The sequence below is a fragment of the Toxotes jaculatrix genome, chromosome 5 (assembly GCF_017976425.1).
Source record: "Toxotes jaculatrix isolate fToxJac2 chromosome 5, fToxJac2.pri, whole genome shotgun sequence".
Taxonomy (NCBI): Eukaryota; Metazoa; Chordata; class Actinopteri; family Toxotidae; genus Toxotes; species Toxotes jaculatrix.
In genome coordinates, this window is record NC_054398.1 from 23,914,367 (window position 1) to 23,929,745 (window position 15,379).

General features: G+C 40.4%; 1 protein-coding gene across 5 annotated transcripts in view; it reads left to right on the plus strand.

Moving 5' to 3' along the window:
- Window positions 1–15,379, plus strand: part of plekha7a (pleckstrin homology domain containing, family A member 7a) — a 144,054-nt gene that overhangs the window by 62,278 nt on the left and 66,397 nt on the right. For all 5 annotated transcript variants that reach the window (XM_041039214.1, XM_041039215.1, XM_041039216.1 and 2 more), the window contains one exon: window positions 12,817–12,934. In XM_041039214.1, the coding sequence (XP_040895148.1) occupies window positions 12,817–12,934 (118 nt within the window). The remainder of the gene's footprint in view (window positions 1–12,816; window positions 12,935–15,379) is intronic.

Below are 15,379 nucleotides of genomic sequence, written 5' to 3' on the forward strand. Positions count from 1 at the left end.
TTTCCTGTAAACCAGTTTTGGTGGAATGTGACTCAAAATGCAATGATATGTTTGACAGTGTTCCCGTGTTTCCAGTTATTTGTTTTAGTGCTTTAGTCCACTCTCTAGAACGAGACTGCAGCTCTGTGTATGCCTGTCATTCTTCTATTTCTTTTAGCTGTTCAGATCCACCTGCATACACCCGTGAGGTGAAGCTGAATTTGAATGTCAGCTTGCAGAATACATTTGGTCAAAGCCTAAGACTTACAAAAAAAAAAAAAATCAATACTGCATTCATTCTTTTGCAGCAGTCATATGCTACAGTGGAACATTTGGCTGTCAGTATGCTTGAAATGGATGGGTCATAGCCAGAGTGCACTGACAGTGTTTATGAAGACTGTCCTCCTGTAAAAAACAAGCCCATAGGTCATCTGTGCAAGCAGCTTATTGCAGTAGTTATGGACATTTTATGGTTAGACAGCCTGTAGCTGTCATAGCAATTGTGACAGGAGCAAGCGAGGAAGTCAGGTGACGTAGTATATAGAGCAATATATAGTGTCCCTGTTACATTATTAATTGAAAGTAGTGTCTTGCAGATTATAGTAGATAGGACAGTACTCATTGTACTGTATATATTTTCACAAACTAAAGATATTATTTATTAAATAAATTCACCCTTTGGCTCCACCATAGACGAGACCTTGTCTGGTTTACAGTCTGCTTTTGGTGATCTCCAGAACTCTGTTAGTGTTCTGAATTTCAAAAAGACAAAATATGTAATTGTAATGTCACAGGAATCCATTTCCAATTAGCGCACAGTGGTATAAATATGGAGGAGTTTGGTTGAGTAAAAGATTCCACCTGCCTTAAAACTAAAACTTCATAAACCAGATGTCCTGTCTGCCCACGCTGCTAACTGTAAACAGTTGGATTCCACAGCAGTGCCACTGGTGAAGATGGTTTCCAGAAGTATCCACCCTATTACTGGAATGAATGGTGTCCATAATCTGAAGTTAGACACTCTTATTCCTTATTCCTGTCAGGAAGTTTTGTTCCCTGATACTTTAATAATATCTGTGTTTATTTTAATTATTGTGTGTGTGATGATGATGGTTGTTTAGTTTAACTGCTTAGTCTTGCTGTGATCTTGTGTATATGTAATTTGCCCACAGTCAAAATAGATGTTGATGTCAATGAAACGTCCTGAACAAATAAAGCTTAACATAATTGTTGGAACTTATTTTGGCTGATTAGAGCACATGTGAGTGTGAACAGACCGTGGGACACCTTAGAAGTTTAGTGACCTTCAGTGAGCTTCACTAACCTGAAGCCTGAAGAAAGTGGGTTTGCAGGACCTTTAAGCACTAGAATGGACAAGGCATCAGCTAATAAATTCCTTTATACGCTTCTCTTTCTTTTCTCTACTGGTCTTCATTCGTTACCTTTTGTCATTTTTTTATGAATTAGCTCGGACTCTTGTTTACTTGTAGCAGTCAAAGAGAATTCTCTTGTTGCTTTTTTTTTTGTTTTTGCCTTGTTCATGAAATGTTCATTCAAACATTTTTGAATGAAATGCCAGACAAATACTACACTTCAGATCAGAAACATGGAAGATTAAAACTAGAAATGTCTTCTTTGTGCTTTTGACTTAATTATATCAGAGTTTGATAGCTGCTAAAACTTAAATTTAGAACAACATCTTTTGAGGAGAACCTTCAAGGACTTTACATTGTTTCTACTGTGGTGAAAAGCATTTCAGTCTTTTCTACATCACTTTTCTCCTGTCAGACCTCAGTTTTTAGCACTTGACGAACAATTATAAAGGAAAGTCTGCCATATTTTTGCTTAGTATATGTCCCATTGTAAAAGCTACAGCTTGCAGTTTTCTTTTTGCATTTCATTTGAATGTTTTATGACAGGTACACAGGACAATACCATCAGCTGTCCTGGTTTAATTCCTCCTGAAAAGATCTGAGCCAAATTCAGTCGCTAATTTAGTGAAGAACAATTAATAGAGAGCTTTTGTAGCTGCTAATCCAAGGAAGACACTCATTAAAATATAATGGAGTTTCACTGCACAGGCTCCATTTCTAGTAACCAATTTTCTCTTTTCATTTTTTCCTCTCTGTCACTATCTCATTGTTTTCCATTTCCTGTTCTCTCTATTTCCATCCTTCCCACCCCGTCACTTTTTCTGCCATTTTGCTTTTCCTTCCTTCCCTGTGCTTCATATTTTCTGTCCTAACCCTTTCCTCAGAACTGTTTCATTCTTTTTTCTTTCCTTTTATTCTTTTTTCATTATTTGATCTCCTTCTCTCTCCTTTATCTTATTTTGACTTCTTTATCTATCCCCTTTCTTTACATCTGCATCTTTTTGTCTTTTTCTTGTGTATAATTTGTCAGTTACTTCAAATTAACTCTAAACGGTTCAGTTTTATTCAGTGTTCTTTTCGTTTCGTTTCGATGTACGCGATAAATTAAATGTAAACTTGTCACTCCAGAGAATTCATCTATGATGGATCCAATTAGTGATAGAAAAACAACAATAATGACATGTAGATTCAGTTTTTACTAACAATTTAAAATCGAATAAAAATAAAAAAAAAACAAAGAAAGAATAGATTATGCAGATAAAATGGAAGAATGCTCAGATGTAATCAGTTCTAATCTGGTGGCAGACTTCAGTGTACCTGGCTGCCAGAAAAGCAAAGCATGTTTTTCTAGCACTGAAAGTCTCTCTCAGCGAGGGTTATTTTTCACATCTGTCAGCCTCCCTCGTCTGGCGCTGACCGCACATGCAAACATCCTTGTGCCGTCATATCTTTTCTATCCTCCTGAGCTTCAACACCTCTCCCAGTCTGACTCTCTTCTCAGTCTCTTTTCTGTATCTCATTTGTTTTTCTTTTACTGCTTCGCTTTCTCTCTGCATCACTCCCCCAACCTCTCATGCTCCCCCGTCTTTTTCTGTCCCTCTTCCCCTCATTTTCCCTCACTCCTGGGTTACATTTTTCCTCGCTGTGTTCTGATGGATCTGTCTTATTAGCAGCTGCGTAGGCGTGAAGAAGGCCTGTCCAAACCGCTATGTTAATGTGTCTGTGCAACACACACATACAAACATACTGCGTGTTTGCGTGTACATGAGTGGCTACGAGAATGGGTGGAGAATTCTGCACAGGTTCATGATAGAAGGAGTCAGTGTGTTCTATACCTGTATTGCATTATTTTCTCTGTCAGTGTAATATTATAATATTACACTCAAGGATGTTCTCTGCTGTGAGTACCATCAGTTAAATTACTTTGTAATCACAGTAAAGAAGGTGTGAAGCTTCCAGAAGAAAATAAAGATTGTGAACTTGAGCTTCATTGAGCCAAACTAGCTGTTTCCCACATTTGAGCCTATTTTCCAGAATGTCAAACTATTTCTTTTAAGCTTAAATTAGATCTTGGTGCTGTTTTATAAGTAACATTTTCAGTCTTGATCGCCTCCCAATGTAGAGGGATTATTGAACTTTTTCTTGATGGATCTCTACTGTTTGAGATTTTAAGTCTGCTGGGGTCCAGTATATTTGGAGCCTTTCATCAGTTAAATAAGAGTGGGACTGCTACAGGCTAATTCTTTCAGTCAGAGTGAATCAGTGCCAGTCCTCTTTAAGCTCAGTGACCTTGTGTGTGCTATTGCTCTTTGGTTTTAGTTTAATACTTGTAATTGCCCTTCACCATCAAAAAAATGACTCTCTCCTTTTCTGATACAGTCATCATCCTTCCTTCTCTCATTCCATTCATGATAGCAAATCACAGTGTTTGTATTATGAGTTCCTCGTTAACGTTTCCATCGTTAAATACTCCTGAAATTCCTCTAATTCAAATACAATGTACAGTTCAAAGCAAAGATTATGTACTTACCATTAAAGTATTTAGGAGGCTGGGAATTATATATCCACCTTCTGTTAGCTGTGGATCCTAATTATCCAATTACCATCGCAACACTGCAAGCAATCCAAGAAAAACAATTTCAGCTGTTGCCCCAGGCTCTATCCAAAACATCCACTGTGCAGTTATTTAAGGCTGCAGAGAGGCCGCATAAAGCACTCGAGGTTTTCACTGAGGCTAAAGCACTTTTGAAAACTTTTCTATTCATTCAAGGATGAAGTTTTTTGCTCAACTGTGCTGGTCTTTTTCAACATAACCCCACTTTACATTCATGTACTTACACACTCGCTCATGCCTTTGACTGCTGGCCACCGAGTCGGCTGCGCTGGTGCAGAGCTAACCTTTAGACTGCTGCCACCCTGTCGACGCCACAGGCCGGCACACAAGTTGTGTAGTTCAGTGGAGCTCACATTCTGGTTCAGTGGAGCTCACATTCTGGTATATATCTTTCACCTCCAGCACCAGCCAGGCTCTTTTTTTTTTTTGATGTCAGCGTCAACTTTGATGGAGGCATCGGCTCACAGGCCATCAAAGCAGAGATGAAACTCCATCTGAGAGCGATATTAGCAGCAGGGTCCGCTGTGTATGTGTGTGTATGGAGGCTGGCGTCAGCGGGCCTGCTCACGAGGGGTTATCGTGGATTAAAGTGGCTAAAGTGTCAGGACTTTACAGCTTCTATGAGTACGTTATCAACTCTTATTTTGGCAGCAGGAGAGATGGAATAACTTCCTTGGCTGCTGCTGTCTGGGTCTCAGTATTTGCATCTGAAGTGTTTCTAAGTCTATTCCCACCACGTCTGTCTGTCTGTCTGTCTCTCTTCTTGTCATCAGCTCTAGGGTCATGGAAAAGCTGGAAGTCACTGACACTAGGCTGGAATTTATAGGTTTGGTTTTCCTGGATAGCTTGAAGGAATGTCAGTTTTAGGTTTCTTAATCTTTTATTGTTAATCCTGATATAGAAATTTATGCAGACTTAATTTCCTGCACAACGTTGTGGCACAGCATGATACAAATCTCTCATCTCCTGTTTGTCATGCACTGGTCTAGATTTCAAGACCAGTTTTAGAGCAAAATTTTTTTTTGCATAGATTTTCATATTGTTTCATCCATCATGGTAGTTTTTGCTTTTTAAAACTCTGAACTGATTTACCTTGCAAGTATATGGGCAACAAAACATTTTTTTTTATTAACATACACAAATCAAGTGGAAGCTGTGTTTTGCTGGAACAGAGCACGCCTGCCTGGTCTAACTTTTCACTGTATAAATGGAGATGAACAGAATTCCTGGCTGTCAGCATGTCTTTCCCTTTGTCACATTTGTTTCTCTTAACTCTGCCTCCACGTTGCTCCCCTCTGTCCCTCTTTATGTTCTCCAGAAGCCCTTGACTGTTCTACCTCTAGCTGTCCACATATTTTTCTGTCTTTGACCCGTCCCCTGCTCATTGATGTGGGATCTGGTGATTTAAAGGAAGCTACGCCAGCAATGTGATGAGTGCACACATGGTGCTCCGGCAGGGGTGCAGCATGGCAACGCTTTGGTTGACTGTTGCCATAGCAGCCGTGTGGAATTGAAACAGAGGCATACAGTGGTAGATGGAATGTGTGGTTCTTACCCACTTTGAGTATTTAAAACATGGTAAGCTTGAATAATTTAGATGCGTGCTGCTCTAATAATCTAACAGTGGGTACAGCAGTTAATAGATAATTTCATTTCCTGTTTTTTCTAATATCACAAGACCTTATAATAACTTTTCATCATTTTAAAAAACACGGTTATTTGGTTTCTTTCTGAGAGTGAGATGATGCACAGTGCAGCTGTCAGGATCATTAAGTTAAAAGAAATGACAAAACAACTGACAGGCAAAACAAGTGACAAGTAAGTCATCAATGAAAGACCTGTTCGCAGAATTACAGGCAGGCAGCGCACGGCAATCTCACCCCATCCACATCGTGGAGGAAGATCACACTGAATGATTTGTTTAGACAGAAGTGTCAGGGAAACAAAGTTTAAAGTGGATAATTGAGATGCAGAAGGTGGATATTTTTTGGAGAACTGTTATTGCAAGTAATACTCTTCTGAGAAGGGGACCTGTGCTCTCCTTACCAACACAGTTAGAAGAAACTTTTTAGTTCTTGCTGTTTGTCCTGACATAAAATTGAGGCGGAATTGGGGATAACAATGTGTCAGTGCTGAAATAATGATCTCCACTCTCCGTTTGAAGACGGGCTACCTCTGTTTTTCTTTCAGATAATTTACTGTAACACTTCTGAACGTTTTGGTCTGCAAAACTCATCAGTTCATGCAGTGAGAGTCTGACCGTATTTAAAGGTCAGGTGTGTCTGTGTGGGCGGCCAGCACTGTGGATTTTTGGCATATTTCGTCGCTGCTGTATGTGTGTGTTTTACACCTGGCGGCGGTTGTGGGAGTTTGCCAAGTTTCTAAGTGTCTTAAGTGACTTTTCCCGTTTTCTTGTGAGAGGTATCATTAAAATACAGGAAAAGTCTTGTGAAATGTCAGAATCTTTTCGACAGTTACTTTTCCTGTGTGATCAAATCTTCCTCTTTGTTTGCTACATCGCCGCCTTTTCCTCCCACAGACATAACGAGAGGCGGCGAACTGCTTTCCTCCTGATGAACAGACAATGAACGACCTCCAACCCATACTGTTGTGTCACTCTTGACTCACAGTCAATTTGGATGAGTGAGATTAATATGCAGTATTCTTTGGATCTGGTTTGCTTCTCTGTCACGTTTTGACTGGGCTGATAAGTGCCCGTCTTAAGTGCTGGTCCTCCTTGTGTTCTTCTCAGTAATTTATTCACATCAGAGATGGAGAAGTAAGACCTGAAGGAAAATGTCATGTTTGCATTGACTGAAAGATTTCACAGAAGCTGAACATTGTGTTCGCACTGTTTGTCTTTGAACCGTCATTAGTGATATTTGGTCCCATGTTTTCATGTATTTTTTAATCATGGGCTCTGAGTATCACGCTCGCACAGTTTATTTTCAAGCTTCTAACTTTTGAAGTCACTTCAAAGGATTCTCTTTGGATTGGGGTGAAACGAGAGCCCAGTGCATTTTGGGTAGATGAGTTGATTTCTCTGTAGTGATTGCCCCATTTGGTTCCATCCCTGCATCACTTCCTTTCATTTGTCAAAATTCATCCTTCAGTGAAGTGTTATTGCTCCAGCGATTTAGCATTGCACTTCAGTAAAGCTGGGTGACTCTCAAGACACAGATTAAAAAGGAATGGTCAAAACTGAAGCAGCAGAGGCCCAGATGAGTTTTAGTCTCCAGTATCAGTAAAGCTTCAAAAATTGAACACAACTCAGTTTGCACTGGTTTCAAGGGTTTTTCAGAAATACAGAAGATATTATACAACAGTTTTCACAAGCTGACGAGTAAACTAAACTTCATGTGTAAAATGTAACTCAAAGGTGTCCCTTTGAGTTATAAAGTGGTGAAGAACTGACTGTGGCTTTGTAGGTGCCACAGTAATATACAGCGGCACCTTCTGAGGAAAGAAGTGGTGTCATTTGTCTGTTCGCTCTTACCTCTCAGCTCCCCTGCATCCATCAGCCATTTTTGTGGCATCTTATTCTGCAATAAGAGACGATGTTTACATCTTCAAGATGTTGTTGATTTCTAATAAGAGATATAGAAGATACATTCACAGAGAGGGTGTAAATCAGTTTAAATTGGGCTTAACTTGTGTGGTTCTGCAAAAGTCTAAAGGTCAGAGTTGTTAGACTGTAACGGGATATTTGATAGTTTGAATATTAAGACTGGGAAAATCTTGGCAGGGAAATAAAGCGAATAAAGCTTTTGCCCCCCCTCAGCTGCTTCAATCAGTGGTATCCCTGAGCAAAGCACGTAAATCAAAGCTGCTCCGCTGGAACTGAATGGGATTTCAAAGCCTATACTGCATGTTCACTTACTGAACGATGTCTTACAGTGCGATTATTGAAACTGGAAAATGGATGTCGTTTCTATTGGCAAAATAAGGAACTCGTTGATTCTACTTGTTGGGAACGTTCTTAGCTCTGAGAATAAATGTGGCTTGAACTGATAAGAAATTAAGACATTAAACTTAGATTGTTTTGTGTGGGGTGTATGTCGTGTGCAGTGTTTCCCTTAAAGCAAGGCTGCAGAATCTCTGAGAAGCTGATGTCTGGTGCATTTTAAAGTGACAGACACTTGCACACCATAAATCAGACATCACAGTCATAAAACTGGTTTCAAAACCAGCAAGTAGACTGCAAAGACCATAAAACATAGTAAGGAAAAAGGATTGTATGTTGAAAAATCAGTGACGAAAGCAGGGTTTAAACAGAGGGATATAATATCATTTTAATGTTGATTTGCTCTTCACTGTGGCAGGTTATGGTGCAGTGGGTTGTCACTTATTCTGCTTTCCCTCTTGAGTCTCCTGTCTCTACCGCCTGTCTTTTCACTTTTCTGTTTTTCTGTCATTATCTTTCCTTTTTTTTCTGTCTTGCTCTCAGACGCTTTGTGTTTCTCTCTCTCTCTGTTTGCTGCAAAAAGGTAAACAGATTACCACCAAAGACCTGGACATTTGAAATAAATGAGTGGGTTGTGTTTTTATGAATCTTCTCCAGCCCGCCTGAGTGAGCGCTAACTCGCACTCAAAGGCCAACTTGTGTCCCTCAAGACTGCGTTTCAGGAACTCCTTTCTGAATCAGTGAAGGAAGTTGAACTCCTGTAGAAAATCTCTCCCAGTAGAATCTGTGTCCTTTATGGCAAACAGAGGAGCTGAGCATTGTATAGTACAATGTAATGGTGTAGTTTCTCTGGTTTTTGAATTTATCTGTGACAGAATCAAAGGATCTGTCTATTACTTTGCTGATTTCTTCTCTTTTTTAACAGCAAGTTCGTAAACACTCTTGTCGTTCTCCTTTTTCTTTGCAAATGGAGAAATATCAAAAAGTTCAATAAGAATTCGACCAAATCCCCCAAAACCTGCACTCCAGACTTTGTTTTGATAAAGAAATGATAAACAAAAGCAAGTGAAAGGTTTTGTTATTACTGGCCAGTGGAGTGGCTCAGTTTTAAGTGCTTGTCTATGTTTCTGTCTCTGGAGAGCTTAAATTATACCGAACATTAGCTCTTAATCAAAGAAGAATGACTTTCCCTGACACCAATCATTTTTTAAAAATCCTTTCAGTGAATAAATTATTTTGACTTTGATGAAAATGCATCTAATTTACATTTTATAGTTCCTGACCTTTCAAAAGTTTGCATGAAATTCTCTTGACAGCAGAATGAAAACACAGCTAATGTCCCTCTCTCTCTCACTCTCAACCCACCCACACCACGTTTGAGAGGTTTACATTATGCATCTGTAGATAGAAGCTGGTAATGTACTGAAACTGGTGGATGTGCTGGTGTGGAAGAGTTCAGTCTGTAATATGGAGGGCAGAGATGAAAGTGCATTCAGTCTGTTGATTTGTGTAAGAGAAAGAGAAATACAGGGAGGGTGCCAGCAACAGGCAACAAAATCTTCTTTGAGACAAAGATCGAGTAAGAAAAAAAAAAACGAAAGGAGACCAGTATTTTGATTTATTCCAAAATGTATTTAAATCAGACAAATTAGAGCTTTTTATTTCACTAAAAGAGCAGTTTTCACTAATAGAGAAGCCTCCAAGAGTCAAATGTGTGTTTACAGAAATAAAAAGGCTAAAAATAAAAATGATTCATTTGAAAAAGACAGAGGGGTGTGTGTTGGTGAGAAATATAGTTCTAGGTAATTAGGTTGGATTCTTGGATGAAGGAATGTGTTGCACTGCCAGTGTTTTCCCTTCTGAAATTAATCAGACAGATTTGCACATATACTCCGCCTGGTGTCAGCGTGTTGACGATAAAACATCCAGCGTGGAATGTCTCATCTGTCTCACCACAGTAAGACAGCAGCAATAATGAGACTGTCATCACGCAAAGAGACGCTCTGACTGTAGCCAGCAAGCAGGCAGTCACGTTTTTGGTGCAGTGTGTTTCCTAAGGGGTGTGTGTGCGCGTGTGTGTGCGTGTGTGTGTGCGTGTGTGTGCGTGTGCGTGTGTGTCTGTTTTTTTTTTTTTAAACCTGCACTGCTAAGCCTCAATCTTTGGATATAATATTGTGCTTTGGTCTTAATTAGATCCTCGTCAGCTTCCACAAAGTTAGCAGCATAAATCAAAAAAGCGTAAGGCAGAACATACCAGAGGTAAACGTTAGTAAATCAAAGAAATGAAATGAAAAGGACAAACATTAAAAATTAGACATTGAGAAGAAACTGTATAAAAAAGTCCCAACAACAGAATAGAAACATAAACACAAGCCCAACTCTTTTTCTGTATGGTCTTTTTTCTTTAGTCCTCTGTTGATGTGATAGCATATTTCTAGCAGAAGTATTTCTTTTCATCATACAGTATGTTTGTGGACATGGACAAACAAACAGTACTAGGCAAATGACCACTGCAGGCAGGATTTTAGGATGTTTGTGGAACCATGGCTGGATTAAGACACTGCTCCATCAGTAAAGAGCCAAACCATTTAAGAGAACGCTGCTGTGTGACTGCGTTGGTGTAGAGATCTATTGATGCAGTTTAGGCTGAATCTATAAATGACAACAAAATTAAATTCATTAACTCTGTTAGTTAAACAGAGGATGACAACTGTGAACTAACAAGAGCCCAGTTTCCTGAAAGTGATACAAGTATAAGAAGTGAAATTAGTTGATGATCAGTATCAGTAATGTACTGTTAACTCTGTCTGAACACGGAGAATTAAATTACCAAAGGAAAAAAAAAAGTGAAGCTGTGAAAGCTGACTCTTCCTGTCTAACAAACAGAGGTAACACTGTGTAGTTGTTGAAGCTGTAGAACTGTGTTTGCTAATGAATTTAAAGACTTTCATACTGCACCTGTATCCATAGAAACCTAAAAAAATAACCCGTAACCGCCCAAAACCCCCTGTCTAAAAAATAAATAAGATCACGATCTCCAGCGAGTGTTGATTTTCCTCCTTTTGAAAACTTTGGTGAAACAAAAGCTTAATAAGCAGGAGAAACGACTGCAGACAAGAAGATCTGTTAATATTTCATTGAAGCAGGTTAGAAAATCTGTTTGAGGTGAAGACTGTTGGTAATCGCTGTGAAGCACCTGTTGAAAAACAGTCTAAGATAAGCAGGATGTCTTAGACTTAAAAACAAAACCCTGAACAGAAAGATTTAAAACCTGAACTTGGACCTGTTTCTAGTTTTGCATTTCTAATTTTAAAGCCAGACTCTTCGGTGTCTTTTGTTCACGTTTTCTTCACCCTAACCCCACACCTAACCCTAACCCTTCTTTTTCTTTATAGTCGAGCACGATTCATGAATCTCTGATCCCTGAACACTTTGTTTTGTGGAGAGACTCCACAACCTGTTCTGGCCTCATACTGCTCCATTGCCACCTTACTTTCTGTGCTACTGTCCATATAAATTACATGCTGCATTTTCCTGCTTTCATGTAAGAACTTGCAAATCCAGTTTTGTTTTAATTTGTGGCTGCATGGCCCTCTGTGCTCTGAAAACGTTGTGTAATCCTTTTGGCTAATGAAATCTTTTCATAAACTGTTGGAGAACCTTACATTGCATGGCAGTCAGTCTGAAACCAAGGTTGTTATGTGCCAGGTACTAAAAAGTGACATTTGAGAGTCGCGATGGTTTTATTTTATCTGATTCATAGTAATCAAATTCCAAAATCTGCCTACTGCGGTCATTGTTTCACCAGCCAACTGGAAATCTATGGAGGACGGAAACCTTGAAATGATAGCTGCTGCTTGTCAATGAGGCTGTTCAGGTACATTAACTTATTTAATGACGTAATTTCGGGTAATTAGGGCAAAACTCCCAACCTTTCTCTCCATATTATCTCATTCTCTCTCTTTGAGGCATGAAAATGCTTCAGTTTTCCATCAGGGCACATAATACAGATCAGACTTAGTACACAACTTATTTTTAAAACATCCAAATAATTCAAAAATCTTAAGTTTGGTCATTTAATTTGACAGTAACCTAACAACATGAGTCTCATATGTGTGACTGTATGGTTTTGTGTACATTTGGATTAAGGACTTGTGCTAATTTATCTTTGTGGAAGAAGGCAGTTACATAATGCAGTCTGCTGCTGTGTGCACTTTTATTTTTCTGCTGCTGCTGGTTTGTAAGTCTATTTATCAGCCTCCTGTTGTGAAATGGTCATGCAAGGTAATAGGTCTGCACTAACCTGAGGGTACAAAGGAAAAATAGATCTTATACACACACGCACACACACACACACTGGGGAGAGATTTTATTCATTGCCCCCCAAGGTGTGTGCTGTGGGGACAGGGAGAAAATTTAGGACATCCTGACTTCAGGTCATTCAGCTGTCGCAGTGTCAAATATTGGCTGTCTGGTTTACACAGACAGACAGACAGACAGACAGACAGACAGACAGACAGACAGACAGACAGACAGACAGACAGACAGACAGACAGACAGACAGACAGACAGACACACACACACACACACACACACACACACACACACACACACACACACACACAATCTGTTCTTGGCCTCTTTGACCTCCACAAACGTTCTCTGTCCTGACTCTTCATCCTCACACTTCTGCACACTTCATTCATTTGACCACGCTGACCTGTGTAAACTCTGCATACACACTCCTGAGGATGTACAGTATATACACGCTTTCTTTTGAAACTGGAAAAAGTTTGTTTACCCTCTCTGTGTGTGTGTGTGTGTGTGTGTGTGTGTGTGTGTGTGTGTGTGTGTGTGTGTGTGTGTGTGTGTGTGTGTGTGTGTGTGTGTGTGTGTGTGTGTGTGTGTGTGTGTGTGTGTGTGTGTGTGTGTGTGTTGTTGTCCAGGCCGCAGGGTGCTCGCATGATGTCCAGACCCACGGGTGAGCAGCTCTCCAGCACCACTGTCAGTGAGGCCTCCACTGCCATCACCTCCTCCACTGTGGACACCACCTCTGCCTCCAAGGTTAGCCTGTGTGTGCATGTGTGTGTGCATGTGTGTATGCATGTGTGTGTGCATGGTTCAGTGTAATTTTGCTGTTGTTGTATATAAAGCTCCTCTCAGTATGAGAAAGACAGTTGTGTTTAGTATGGAGTGGAACGATGCATCTGTGTATGTGTCAGTCTGAATGCTATGATTCATGTGTGCATTTTGATGATTTAAGCATAAAATCAGTATATCAACACAGTGCATTGCAACACACAAAAACCAGTGTTGGTCACATGCACTACCTCTCTAGCATTCAGCCCTGTCACACAGACTGTTGTCATGCAGTCAGTGAAATACCTGCAAGAGCAGAATACGTTTTAATTCTTCAATCTCCAAGCAGAGGTGCAAAGGTTAGAGCCACATCTGTATCTCGAGAGTAGTGTAAGAGAGAAAATCACCACAAAGAAATGTTGAGCTGGTCATAAAGAGGTCAGTTACTGTCAAAGGTTTAATGTCTTGGTTTGAAAAGACAGAAGAGAGCAGAGAAAAGAGAGCGAATGGTCTGAAAAGTCGATAAATCTGGGGTCAGTATAAGTTGGCAACACTGCCTGTAGACACGCCCTGATGATGTAAAAGAAACCGTTCAGGCCGGTTCATTTTGAAAGAACAAAGGCCAGTGGGGAGCTTCAGCACTCAACCAGCCGTGTTTACAGGGCTGGCCTCGCTGGTCCAGTCCAGCAAAAAACGAAAATCTTCCGTCTCTGTTTTCTTTCTCTCCGGCCTTGTATCTGTTTATGTTTGGGATTTTTAGTCGCATTCACACTGCAGGTTTTCGTGCTGAATTCTAAAACGGGGCTCATGTCAGATTTGCTGTACATCACTGCTCGTATCTACTCCTGGATATAACTCACACACATTCCACTATCAACTGACAGCAACAGCAACAATAACACGAGACACAATTCGATTTGTTTCGGAGTCTGTGCTTTTCTTTCCACTCTTCACTTTGTGTCTTGTTGTCCTTCAAGCTGTCATTGACTCCGCCAATTTGCTGTCGCTGACGAAATGATGAAATTCATTGAGGCGATTCAGTATAAGCAATGTTAACGAATTCCAGTTTGAGCTTCCAAATGCAGATCTGGTTTCGTGCAACACAAAGATGTACAGACAGGAACTGAAAGGCCTCTCTTCCTGTCTTGTTTATTCATTTTCCTTGGCTCACTCTCTCTCCCTGTCACTTTTCTTTCTTTAAGTCTATATCTTACACTCCATTTCACTCGCTCGCACACATGCACATACACATACACAGCTCCACAGTGGCGTGAAATCTCATCCTGCCCTATCAACAGGTGCCGCGGGACTAAGATTGAACATGTGTCATGGAGTGCGGAACAGAGTTGACAGGGCATCCATCACAATGGCCCGTCGCCGTCTCCACGCCCCGTGTTTTTTCCTGGCCTGCAGCCCTCCCAGGTGCTCTGGCTCATCACCCCTGCCATCGAACAGCAGGAAAACAGCGCAGAAGCCTCATTCTGACTAGAAAAACTCTTAACAAAAGAATCTTGTCTCTGAGGAAAGATGAGTCATTCGTGTCCCTCTTGCATTGCACGCCATCATCAAGAAATGAATCCATATTTTGAATAAGTCACATTCACTCCGCCTCTGACACAACATCAGAGGGAGCGCAGAGACAGAAATCATCTCCAGCGGGTTGTGTGTCACAATTCTCCTTTGAGCACTTGTGTTCTCTGTCGCTGGTTGCATATTTAGTGATGTTGTGTTCATAACCAGTATGCACTACTTCTTTCGGATTTATCAAAGTCCATGCCATTTAGGAGATCCTTTGGGGTCCCAGCTTGCTGTTATGAATTCATGTACCTTTATGTGCCTCGTCAGTTCCCTGCCTCCATATTTGAAATCAGCTTTATTGGCTCTAAAGGATTGGTTTCTCACTTAAAGGTCTCTGATTTGAGTTCCTGTATTATCTTAAAAAAGAAAAAAAAACGAACACTCCCTGAGTTATTGCTATTAAGGTACGGCTCTTTTTTTAAAATCAGTAATCCTGTTGATATTCTTCAGTTTCTGCTATTCTGGCTTTAGATTTTGTTCAGTTTGGTGAGCATGCAGGCTCTAGATTCACACAGTTAAACACGGTGACAAGAAGGAGACTATTTTTGCTGAGCAGCTCACATTTGAAAATCCATTGCTTAAGGATATTACTCTGTTCTCCACTCTGTGTTCCTGACCCAAACCTTGAAAGTCTTGAATTAAGCTGTTTCAGAGCCACACTAGTGGCATGGCTCTGGGGCTGGAAAAGTCTGTCGGTCTATCACTTTGGTCCAGACTTCAATATCTCGACAGCTGTCGGGTGAATTGCCATTAAATTTGGGGCAGATATCCGTGGTGCCCAGAGGGTGGATCCTAATGACTTTGTTGATCCTCTGACTTTTCATCTAGCATCACCAGCAGAGCAAACATTTC